The 12,698-nt window shown below is 43.9% G+C and overlaps 1 protein-coding gene across 1 annotated transcript; it reads left to right on the plus strand.

Annotated features, from left to right (window-relative positions):
- The first annotated feature begins 443 nt into the window (after positions 1 to 443).
- map1lc3b (microtubule-associated protein 1 light chain 3 beta) lies at positions 444 to 8,346 on the plus strand. Its single transcript, XM_070972041.1, has 4 exons — positions 444 to 744; positions 3,758 to 3,813; positions 5,957 to 6,063; positions 6,442 to 8,346. The coding sequence occupies exons 1-4, from the start codon at positions 705 to 707 to the stop codon at positions 6,617 to 6,619; spliced, it is 381 nt and encodes a 126-aa protein (XP_070828142.1). The 5' UTR covers positions 444 to 704; the 3' UTR covers positions 6,620 to 8,346.
- Positions 8,347 to 12,698: the final 4,352 nt, after the last annotated feature.

Raw genomic sequence — 12,698 nt, forward strand, 5'->3', positions numbered from 1 at the left:
ATGTGACACAGTGTGACAGTCCTGAGGTGGCGTCTCTCAGTTTGCCCAGTTGCTGTTCACTAAGGAATATGAAGTGGTTTTAACAGCAGAATAAATGTAAGAATATACTGTCAAAATAAAAAAAAAAGTCCGTGTACCAGAGTGTTTCAGATTTTGAAACCTTGATAAAAGGTGATTTTAGATTGAACTAGGCCTTTTAAGGGATCATACAGGTTAATAAAACCATTCCTTCCACATGGGAAAATCTTTAATTTCTCTGGCACTGAAGTTGAATATAGAACAGGAAATCCTACATATTTCTTTGTAATCGTTCCTGTAATAATAAAATATTCTCTTACTTCCATGTATTCCTTAACTAGCGATGCAATATTCGCCTTTTATTTGTTTATCCAACGTTAACTAAGTGTATGTCGCAAATTGAATTTGACAGAGACGGAGAGAGAGAGAGGCGCATGACGTCAGAGGTCAGCTGACAGGTTTGTTTTGCTTGCTCGAGCTCGTCCTGATAAAAACACAGCCAGCGGAAGGAAGCAACGACATCAAGCCATTTCGAAAGTAGCATCCTCACTCACTCTTTTACGAATAAGCTACCAGCAGCGGAGCCACGGATAGTTTTATAACCCCTTTGTAGCTTTTTTATTTCGCTTTGATACAGCCGCTACCTCTGTTTTCATCTACTGCCAGCTGCTTGACTTTGACGCAATATGCCTTCAGAAAAAACCTTCAAACAAAGAAGGACATTCGGTAGGTGTTATCACAGCTTGTTTCACCGTTTTACACGCAGCTTGTCCTGCGTGTCTTTCTCGTCATGTTCGCAGCTGTCGCCCGGTTTTTGTCTCTCAGCTCCACCACAGCGTCGTCCCGTCGCGCAGACAGGCCAGCTAGTTGTTAGTTATTATCCCAGTGGAGACTGTGAGCGTTCATTTGGTTCAGCTAGTCCAGTTTACACTTTGAACGTATGTGACACACATCAGGGGGAGTACTGCAGGTTTGTAAATGTACACGGAGGTCTGCGGTCATGTCAACTTATCGAGAAGAAGAGAGGAGACGTCAGGGGTTTCCGCTCGTATACGTACAGGTTTAAATATAGAACAGAAACGACAAGAGCAGAATTAAGTAGCGTTATTTGCTGGAGGCCTGTGTGTGTGTGTGTGTGTGTGTGTGTGTGTGTGTGTGTGTGTGTGTGTGTGTGTGTGTGTGTGTGTGTGTGTGTGTGTGTGTGTTTGGTTGCATCAGAGCGGTGGAAGAAAAACAAAGTGGTGTCGAAATGCAGGGCAGAGAGAAGGAGAGCTGCAGGATTGGGGGATGGGACAATTTGTGGAGGAGAAGAGAGGAGTTTAAAATCGGGAACGGTTGAAATGATCACCTAAAAGCAGTCCGTTATCTCCTGTGTGTCTTTGTTTGACTAGGCCACAGCCTCGCTGCGGATTAGTTTCACCCGCAGAGCTAACAAGGCCTGCAGTGCTTTTGCAAATGCAAATTAGTCGTTTACCCACTTGCCTCTAACTTAATACACTTTGTATTTCACGTCACGTAAAACTAACTCAAAGTAATTCAGTGTAAAACTTCTTTCCATCAAAAACAAATGTCATTAGCGTGATGAGTTGGCCTCGAGTTGTTTTCCTCGAAGTGTTTCATACCTCGAACAAAGATGGGAACTGTTGCCTTCAGCCCTGGAAATATAATTCCCTGCATGACTAAAAGTTACCGACTTCCGGTTAAATGTCACGTTATTGGTCCAAATTTACACAACCGGAGCACGTGAGGACCAGGCAGTCCAGAGAAACATTGAGTCACGTGCGCGAAAGCATATTTGCGAACGTGCTAAAGTGAAGCTTTAGGTCTAAATTGATGTTTTTGATGTAATGTGAACTTCTTGAGACACAGCGAAGTGTTAGTGAAGGCTGTCACATGAAGATATACAAAGATTCAGTGTGATAGTTAGTTGTCACTTACTTTATTTCATCCCTGTGTCCCTGCCTTGTGTTATCTGTCTGAATAAACCCACTTTTCACAGCGTACAGTACACTGTGATCAGTCCTGGATGAATCAGCAGGCCTCAACCTGACTTCAGTTTGTGAGTGTCAAACAGTTCAAGCTCCATTTCTATACAGTGGGTCATAACATGACTCAGGAAACCACAGGGAGTCTTCTGTTCTGACTAACTCTCATATTGTGACAGAACAGAAATGTATGAAAAAAAAAAACAGATGCTTTTAGGTCAACTGCTTCCCATTTTGTGCGCGCGTGTGTGTTAAAATCTGATGAACGTGTTTTTTTTTTAGTGGCATGTCACAAGACTTCAGCCAACCCTGACAGCTGACAGGAGGCAGCGCACTGCCTTCGAAGGCTCGGCTCTGGTTTCATTTTTGCTATTTTTATCAAAGGTTTCATTGTACACATTGTCCACAGTCTAACAGAGATGGTGATGATCAGATCAGATCAGATATACTTTATTGATCCCCGGGGAAATTGTTTTTGTTACATTGCTCCTTAAAAGACTAGAAGAAATAGAAGAGATGAAGAAGAGATAGAAGAGATAAACATGTATGCGCAATTAAAAGAGAAAGAAAAAAAATATAAACAAAATATATATACAGATAACTAAACAAATATATCAACTGAGACAAAACTGAGATGTTTGTTTGTTTCACTTTTGTTGACTGGTCCTGTGCTGACCATTAGACTGTTGTTGCTGTGTCATTACAAAGCGCAGCAGGCCCAGGGTGTCGTTTGTTTTGGCCCAGTTGCAAATCACTTGGAATGGGGTTAAACCTCAGAAAGGAGGGGCCCGCTCTGCTGTAGGTCATCAATGAGGAAGTGATCCGTCCAATCAGCAGCCGTGGCACCGACCTGATCTGTTACATTTTGACCGTGGAGGGAAAACCTAGTGCTGAAAATCTCCAGCTGAGGAACCATCCAGGCACAAATGAACATGATTTTAAATACTGCAGCCTGTGCTGAGGACGTTCAGTGGATAAAGACCATGTTAATATTATGAAATGAGTCCTAGGAACACCCCTGATATAAATACATCAAATCTCCATTATGTAACATTTTAGCTTTGTTTCCTACACAGGTGTGGTGTGTGTAAGGGATCCAGACTGTACACACTTGAGAACACACACTAAATTGAGTGGAAAATGAGTGAATTATGATTTCAGTCTAATAATCTGCTAATCACTGCGGAACAATGTGCTTACACAATGAGTGGATTTTAGCAAAGCCCATTATGTTTTCAGTGGAGTGCCTTAGTCCTTTAAATACATTGTTCCCAGATGTTTCTGTTGTGTATAATGTTAAGCTCCAAGACTATAATCATGTTATGATTTTTTTTTTATTCAAAGTAGAAATGATGGAAAAGAGTGGAAGACCAATTACAGCTGCAGCAGTCTTTGGTGAAGAATGTGTGATCCGTTACCACCTGCCCAAAGCTGTTGAACCAGAGATTATAATTACACACTGACTGCACCTTGATCACATGATCAGCAAATGCATTAACTTACAGAGGGGGGTCATTTGAATACTGTGTGTGCATGCGTGTGGAGTGTCTGAGAAGTTCTGTTAAAACCTGCCTGTCTGTTTGTTGTTTTTTTTGGGGGGGGAGGGGGGGGTTTCTCTCTCTCTGTTTACACCTGTATCTGCGTTGTCGTTGAGCTCATCTCTGCTTTATCAGCACGTGCCGATTCTCCCGACCGGCCTGTCTCCTTTGTCTGGTTGTACATTTCCATAAACAGTCTGTTTTTCTGCCCTACAGAACAGAGAGTAGAAGATGTCAGACTGATCCGAGAGCAGCACCCCAACAAGATACCTGTGAGTTCAGACCTACGTTCACTTGCACTGATTGAATGAGCACTGAGGCATATGCAGTACGATCCAACGGTTTGAAAACGCCTTGAGAAAAACACTGCAGTGGCAGAGATGTCTCAGCATGACACGCGCAGCAGCAGGCAGGAAGACACCAGTAAGAACGAGACAAACATACTGCAACGGAAAGCGTTACCACATATTTCCTGGTTGTACTCTGAACTGTCTGTGAGATTCAGTGTTACACATTTCTGCATGGGCTATTTGTCATCTGGTTGTTTTTTTTCCTGTTCTTGCTGGTCATTATTTTAAGCTTATGTCATGTTTTAGGGTCAGTCAGGTTCCGTCTTACAGTGACCACAGCAGTTACTTCCAGTTTTTCTTACAAGAAATGGGTGTGATGCATCTGCGAATAAGTCCGGCTTCCAGTGGCTCTTAGCAACCACCACTAAACAAAGGCGCACCTCATGTTTCGCCTGCTCATTTTATCATTTTGAGATAGAGTATCACCACAGCCCTCCATCTGCTGCCCCGTGTAGGCCTCATCTCATCTTAAAAGCACCTCAGCTTATGTGTGTGTTCCCTGTGTACTCTCCTGGGGCTATGAACTGCCATGTCATGGTAAGTGTTGAGACCACAGGCAGATACGCTGTGTCACTGTAATGTAACTCCATCCAGACAGCCTCGGTGAAGACCGGGGTGTGGGGGAGACTGACTGATTGCAGCTGTCAGACCAGGCCCTGCCTCACTGAGCAGTGTACCTGCTTTCATCCTCTCAAACAGAGGTCACCGCACCTCTAAACACTCGCTCAAGTTTCACACCAGCAATTGAGTTTCCTCTTTAAATTCTTTTTACGGTTTAATTGTCCTGTTACAGTAGAACAGCTGTCAGTAGATTAAATAGAAAATAAACAACGCATGATAAAGTAATCAGCGGATATGTTACAGATAAACAATAACTTACATCAGAGCCGGCCAGTAAACCAGTTTAGGTCATGGTTTGGCTGAATTCTGGCTGCAGGGTGTCCTTTGAATGTGCTGGCTACATAGTACAAGCCCCTATCTAAAATGAGTAACCACAGCAACAGGAACGCAGTCAAAGCCTCTGTTTATAATTTATTGCAACATGCTAACAAGCTAATATGTAATTAGTGACTTCAGCACGCTGAGTGCAGTCCGTCAGTGCCTTCAGGGCTTGAGAAAATATCAGATACTGTCTGCAAAACACATGAAAATATAATTTCATTTCCTCTTTGGTAAGTGGCCACGGTGTAAGCAGCACAAGGTCCTTCGAGGTGTCTGTTATAAGGAATTAATTGAATTCATGTTGTCCATGAATTCCTGATAATGGACACCTTGTCCGGCCTTACATAATGTCAATATCCTGATATTTAATTCAATATCATCTAAAATGTGTTTCCTGTAACTATGTGTCTGTTTGTTTCTCCATGTATTGACATGGTCTGACATCAGAAAACAGTTCAAATGCTCATCACAATTTTCTAGCCATATTACATCAGCAAATGTCTCGTTTTGTCTCATCAACAGGCCAAAACCCACAGACAGTCAATTAATTATAATGCCAGACAAGGAAATCAGAGATTTCTACATTTAAAGCTCAAACAAGGCAATCTTTACTTATTTTATTTTAATTTTTTTACTCCATATAAGTAGAAGAAACAGTTGCAGATTAATCACCTAATCATAGCAACACTAGTCTGTTTTCTGGAATACATTTCCTTGTATATCAATGTCACTGTAATGATATAAGATTACGTTTGATTTAATATCTATCTGCATCAGACAGCCAGGTTTTCTTTTTAAAGACAACATAAACACAAGCATGAATAATTAAGACAACACATAGCTCAGATAAGTAATAGACAATCGAAGTGGACTTAAGGTTCAGGAGGACAATTCAGCAAAGCAGAGAGATGTGTTTCTTTTTCTCACCACATCACCTGATATGCATGACCTCATCTACCTATTACATCTCACTATTGATCATGGACACTGGTCTCAGAACAGCTTCAGGTGTCAGGGTGTCAGGTCTAAAAGCAGACAGGAAACTCTGCCTTCATAGGATTTCACCAGCCGGGGTAAATGTAGAGAAAGCATGAACTGACTGTGTGTATGTCTCTGATCTCAGGTGATCATCGAGAGGTATAAAGGAGAAAAACAGCTTCCCATCCTGGACAAGACCAAGTTCCTGGTGCCAGACCACGTCAACATGAGCGAACTCATCAAGATCATCAGGTAGACCTGAAGTCTTCCCTGCTCCTTTCCTTTCCTTTCCTTTCCTTTCCTTTCCTTTCCTTTCCTTTCCTTTCCTTTCCTTTCCATTTCCTCTCTTCTCCTTTCCTTTCCTTTCCTTTCCTTTCCTTTCCTTTCCTTTCCTTTCCTTTCCTTTCCTTTCCTTTCCTTTCCTTTCTTCTCCTTGCCTCTTCTTCCTTTTCATTTTTCTCACTTTCTTTTCTCTCTTTGTCCTCTTTTGCCTCTCCTCATCTCCCTTTCTTTTCTTTCCTCTCATTTCCTGTCATTTTATCCCTCCTCCTCTCATCCTCCCTCTTCTCTTCTCCCCTCTCCTCCCTCTCCCCTTCCACTCATTCTGCCTTGGCTTTGTCTCCCCACCAGGAGGCGCCTCCAGCTGAACTCCAACCAGGCTTTCTTCCTGCTGGTCAATGGCCACAGCATGGTCTCTGTGTCGGCTGCCATCTCTGAGGTCTACGAACGGGAGCGGGACCAGGACGGCTTCCTCTACATGGTGTACGCCTCCCAGGAGACCTTTGGCAATGCCACGACCAGCCAGTGAACAGCCTTCCTACTTCTTCTTCCACCTGGCAGACAATTGGACAATTGGTAGTTTTTAGCCCCCTCCATGTTTCTTGCCACACACCTTTAGTCTTGTCTGTAAGAACTAAAACACCAACCGCAACATCTAAACACAACGTGTAATAGTCTCCCAGCTCCAATTGGTCTCCGCTAGGCCTGCAGTGAGTGAATGGACTGTTTGTGGACCACCACACTCTCCCAGTAGCATAAAGCCACAAGGGTTGACTAGAACTGCAGAGTTTAGTAGAGAAATCCCCGAATCTGACGATGACTCAGGCCAATAGAGTCTCTTAGTGTCTCTGCTTCTTTATTGTCCTCTCCGGTGAATCATGTCCGCTGTCATGGCAAAGTACAGCCTGTTGATGCCAGTTATTTTCAGTGTTGTGATTACGTGTCTCCTAGGCTGTATTTATGTTAATGTATATATACATTTCAGGTAGTGACATTACATAAACGTGGCGGGGCTCCACCACTTTTCTATATATACATTAGCCAATGAAGAAAGCCAACCTTAATATTAAGGGTTTTGGAGACAGGCACTAGAGAACGTTAGGGGTGTGTGGGTTCATATGTTGTTTTTAGAGGAGATTTAAAAGATGAAACTAAGGGATTTGTAGTCTCGAGCAGAGTACTTTCTCCAGAGGAAAAAGGTAAATGAAGTAGAGAAGACTGATGTTAGCGAACACATCTCTGCTGTGCGTTTCGTCACATTCCCTCAGTGATCCTTCTTCGGTGTTTTCATCCCTCCCTGCCTTGTAACCTAAAGCATCTTCACTGTAACAACGAGATGGTAGGAACTGCTTTTTGCTCTTGAAACAGATGATTGTAGTTTGCAAAAAAAAAAAAAAATGCCTTGGTGTACAGATAACTTTACAGCTTTGAATATGAAAGGGGTTCCAGTGAGAGTGTAACCAAGTTGACTTTGGACACACTACAAGGAGCATGGTCTGATTGCATGTGTGAATGGAGCATGATGGTGTTTCTGTCAATGCTGATGAGGGGAGGGGGGGCGCCATTTCCTTTCTGTATTATCTCCTTTGTCACGAGTATTTATGAAGGCGATCAAGGGACGAAGGAAAGTCAAAAACGAGGGTGAAACTCGGACAGGTTGACGAGCATCGTGTCTAACTGTCCATCCGTGTCCTGCCTTTGACCCACGGGGCTGATTTCCCACAGCTGTCATTGTTGTTTAGTTTCAGGTCACTGGAATTCAACCAGCGCTGTCACTGTGGGAACGTACCCCTGCCCAGTGGGTTTTTAAGGAGAAAAGCCCTGTCTGTCTATAGATGGTCCTCCACACTTTCTGTGCTGTTGTGCTTCTCTTCATCCTCCTCCCCCTCGCCATCCTCTTAACAGATTGTTTAGCTGCTTTTATATCGCAATATTTTATCATTTTGGTTCGTTTTGTTTAATGTGATTTTTATTCCACTGCACGCCATGTCTTTACTCTTCTCTGTCTGCAGTATGTGAAGTACAAAGGTGACTTTTTCTCTGAAAGCCGCTGTGTGTTTGTTACAGAGGGGTGGAGCGTTTGTTTCTGTGCTGACTTCTCTGCCTGCTCCTCTGTTCCTCACACACACATCCACACACAGCAATATCACACAGCCTCCTCTTCTGTATTTATGTTGGTATTTTGTAAACAATAAAAGGAGAAAAAAAGAGAAAATTGGGGGTTTCTGTGTTATTGTCGCTATAAACCAGTTTCCCAAAACCACGGCTGTTTGTGTGCACTGTTTTAAAGGCGTCCATCATGTTGCTCACACCAATTCACAAATAACTCTCAGCACACTTGTAGTATGTGTAGTACATGTAGTACTTTCTGTGTCAGTAGATACAAAGTGAGTCGGTACAACATGCATGCCACAGAATTGTCTGTGCTGAGGGTACCGGTGTCTTGGGTGTTTTGGCATAATCCATCCATCCATCCATTGTCTATACCCGACTATCCCTTCTCGGGGTTGCGGGGGGGGGGGGGGGGGGGGCTGGAGCCTATCCCAGCTGTCAACGGGCGAGAGGCGGGGTACACCCTGAACCGGTCCATCGCAGGGCAACATATACAAACATACAACCATTCACGCTCACACTCACACTCAAACATAAATGTTTCAAATGCATGTGCATTGCTCGTGTCTGGGATGGCTTTATAGCTCGTTAACAGATGCCAAAATAATACCCAGAGGCTGATTAATAGTGATGTTCTGCAACATTTAAGACGTGTCTGTATTTTTTTTTTTTTTTTTTTTTTTAGCAATCTAAAACATCTAATCCTGCATGTGGAAATACGGGTCTGCTCCACCGTCTGCCCTGTAATTTACTGTGGATGAGAATGGTGGTTTTTATCCATGACAAAATTAGACCTGTAATCTCAGCGTCGCTCCACTGGCTAATTTTAACGCAAGTCCCCCAGTCAGCTGGCTTAGTTTGAAGATTTAAATGTGACTATTCACACAGAAACCTTACAGACTGTTATTGGATTTATATTCAGGCAGATAATGAAAATGACAAGGTACGGGACAGTGGATGGAGATGTAGCTGTTTATCAGGCACTCCATGCTAAATGTGTGTTCTTTGCATTATAGAAGAAGAAGAAGACATCCCTTTATGAGTCACTACACACTCAACATGCAGAGTTAGAGGGGAAACTGAACACGCCATGCTTACATATTCTTTTCTCCGCTTTTAAACCCATCCCGGCAAGTCCTTCCTCTGCGGCAGACCAGGAGCGGTGGGCTGCCAGCCGACCAGCGCCCGGGGACCCATTTCCTTTCGTCACCATTCGTCAGGTGGTGATCTTCTTGCATGTTTTTGTGGGGTTTTTTAATGGAGGATACCCCAGGCGGGCACGGGGAGAACATGCAAACTCCACACAGAAAGTCCCCTTTCCTCGCGCAGCAGGCACCGAAGGCATGGTGGAGGACACGCCACCCGGCGCCCACAGCGCCCCAGGCAGGAATCAAACCCAGGACCTTCTAGCTGTGAGGCGACAGTGTTACCACCGTTCCACCGTGCCACCTAAGAAATACATTTGCTTATGTTCATAAACCTTAAAGCAAAGTTTACATTCTCCAGAGGGACCTGTCTGACAAAAAAAAGCCTCAAGTGACGTCACTTGAGTCAGCATCAGTTGGGGCTGAAAACTTCTGAGGGTGTGGACGCAGAAAGAAGTGAGCTTACCAGACTAGCAGCTCGGGGCTACATTAGCTGTTAACTGTCCACCATCGATGTCCGGGAGTCTTTAACTGAACAAATAACTCATAAGCACGCCGTGATGAAAGACAGAATCAGAAAATATTTTATTCCTGTTTCCCTCAAAGTACTGATAAAACAAGTTTTAAAACACAATAAGCAATATAAAATCTGACCTACAAATGAACTGGATAATTAGAAACTGTGTTCAAACATTTGCACACAAACGTTTCAAAAGCACATTTTACTGAAAGGTGAGGCACATGCATGCTGGAGGATCAGTTCACCACCTCTGCTGAGATCGTGACAGACGTCCACTCCTGCCTGGCAAAACTAAATAGTTCCAAAAAACCTACAAAAGTAGAGCTATGTGACAAAAAAAAAATCCAAAAGAAGGCATTCTTTGGTGTGATCGCTGGAGGCAGCTGTTCTGTACTGTGCAACCGTTTCAGTACGTATAAAGTGTCTTTATGCAGCCATGTTCGCAGAGATGGTCGCACCGTTACAGAAAGTTCAATGAACATTCGGCTGAGTGAGCGAGAGCTGGCTGCTTGATTCTCAGCCTCACATTTCTGTGAACACTGTGAACTCCTATATTTTACATTACAATACAAAAGCACATTGCTGACTTATTCTAACAACAGACAGAAGCTGTTAAACACACTGAATGTTCATCATTTACTATTTTAAATAAACACCCTACGTCTCTGTGCCGTGCCCTCCAGGGGCACAGATAGAGTTTCATCTGAAGGACCAGCTGTCCTCATGTCTGGAAAGCGCTGGGTCCTGCCCAGCAACTCATTCACAGTCAGAGTCTCGGATCCACTGAGAACGTTTCTCTAACAGACTCTTTCCAGCTCATCAGTCCTATGCGTAAAGTCCACACACATCAATTAAAAAACAAATCTACTGGAGTGAGAACAGGTTTTGGATCAACATCCAGGCTGCTCAGCAATCATTCACTAACATCCACAACATGAAAAACGTACTGTCATGGAGCTGAACTGAAAAAAAGGCACTTTTGAAATGTCCGTCCAGCTTGAACGAGCACACCGGCGTGATCTGAGGATACAGAGACATTCTGTGCTGACCCAAAAGGTTTTTGAAGTGTCTGAAGCTGCTCAGTGTGCATTGTGATTGTCCTGCTGTACAGGAACAGTATCTGACACCGGAGGTTGTTTTGCTCTCGGCTTGGCTCAGAGGTAGAGAGGCTGCTGTGGAGTTCGCCCCAGGCACTGGTGAGGGGCTTTCATGGACAAGAGTGCGGCTGGTGCGGCTTCACTCTGTGATCGGCAGCTGCTGAGGAGGGATTTCAGTTTCCAAGTGTGACCTGTCCAAACACACTTTGATCTTGACAGTCGTCCCGGCACAGAGCTGGATGCTCCTCGTCCATCTTTTCTTCGCAGCCAACTAGCCCTGTTTGGGGGGTCCACGAGGGGTGTCCTTTGCAGCCGTCAGTATCTAATAAGCTAATATCAATTACTGCATGAAGGTGATCAGTGCTCTGGTGTTCATTGATTACTAGATTATACATCACGTTGGTGAGACCAATGGAAAAGCCATTGTGTGGAATCCAGGCAGCGAGAGCTCATTCACATCTGGTATTTAAAATGGGATCTGTGTATCCGGACAAGAAACAACCCGATCTTACCTCTGTGTTTACAGCTGGTATTTCACTGTGTTCTCTTTGTCTTCACTGGGATTGGATCTTTTGAGAAGGTGGTAAATGAGCCCCAGACTCACTTAAACAACCTGTCTGAGTTTGTGGAAACTTTAAAAATGGTGAAACTCCACCTACAAAAACTTCATTACTTCACCCCCCCCCCCCCCCCATTTTAAATTCAGCAAATTAAGTTATTCCTTTCTTGTATAAAAGACACTGTGTCACTTTGTCCCGCTGTACTGGCCTGTAGGCTCCTCTGAGACTAGATGAATTATCTGCCCTGTTAACAGCAGATCTGCTGCACAGATGAGTGCAGCACACACTGTTATTTCTTACTGTACAGCGAGTTCCTTTCTCACCCGCGTTGCCTTGATTATCATGCAGTTCTGATAAATAACACATCTTTTGGTGCTTTCGTGGCACAGATCAGATGCAGAAGCGACGTATGCTGGATTGTCACCACTTGGCGTCATGGAGGTCGGCATGTCTTGCTGGTCTCTACACAACCAGCCTTTCAATGCCGCGACGTGGTCATCGACTTCAAAGAGCTTAACATGTTAACATGAGAGAACTTGAATGCTTCGTCAGCTTTGGTCTGTGTGGGACAAGACCACCTGATCTTGGGTAGAGCAGCAGGTTCAGCAGAAGCTCAAGGTATGCAGATGATGGAATCAGGGGTACTTTGGCTTGTAAACTAACCAAAGATAGATTTACATTGACTTTTGAGGTTTGATCGATGCTTTTCTCCTGCACCATGATGCTTAAAGGAAACACAGGAGCTGCTCATGGTAATTAAGTTGATTGCCTCTGCTCAGCGCACATATTGCATAACTTCCTGTTAGTATAAAATGTAGGATGAGATGTTTCATACGAGCAGATTGAGTGAAAGGTGCGTCTTTGTGGCTTCACAGTGCTGGACGTACATGCAAGCTATCCAGTCTGTCACTAGAATTCGTTTAAACTGAGTTTTAAGCTTTAGACCATGTAGAAATGCACTCAACTGAGTTCCTATGGAGGGCCTTTGGTATATGGCATCTAGAAGACAATGAATGCTCAGTCACTTAGCTGAGTGGCAGATTTTCAGACTCTCTGATCGTACTGCACCATCAGTAACACGACCGATTGTCTGTTTGTCGAGTTTCTTCTGAGGATGAGGATGAGAGTTCTCTGAAAGGATGCGAGGCAGTTTACAAATCTCCAGCTCTGCTCG

Source organism: Chaetodon trifascialis, chromosome 10, assembly GCF_039877785.1.
Source record: "Chaetodon trifascialis isolate fChaTrf1 chromosome 10, fChaTrf1.hap1, whole genome shotgun sequence".
In the NCBI taxonomy this organism is placed as follows: Eukaryota; Metazoa; Chordata; class Actinopteri; order Chaetodontiformes; family Chaetodontidae; genus Chaetodon; species Chaetodon trifascialis.

What these genes read in the sequence shown, in the direction of transcription:
- map1lc3b (XM_070972041.1), top strand. Translation starts at nt 705, where the DNA reads ATGCCTTCAGAAAAAACCTTCAAACAAAGAAGGACATTCG. An exon ending in CAAACAAAGAAGGACATTCG is followed by an intron (nt 745 to 3,757) that starts GTAGGTGTTATC and finishes TCTGCCCTACAG; the next exon opens with AACAGAGAGTAGAAGATGTC. An exon ending in GAACTCATCAAGATCATCAG is followed by an intron (nt 6,064 to 6,441) that starts GTAGACCTGAAG and finishes TCTCCCCACCAG; the next exon opens with GAGGCGCCTCCAGCTGAACT.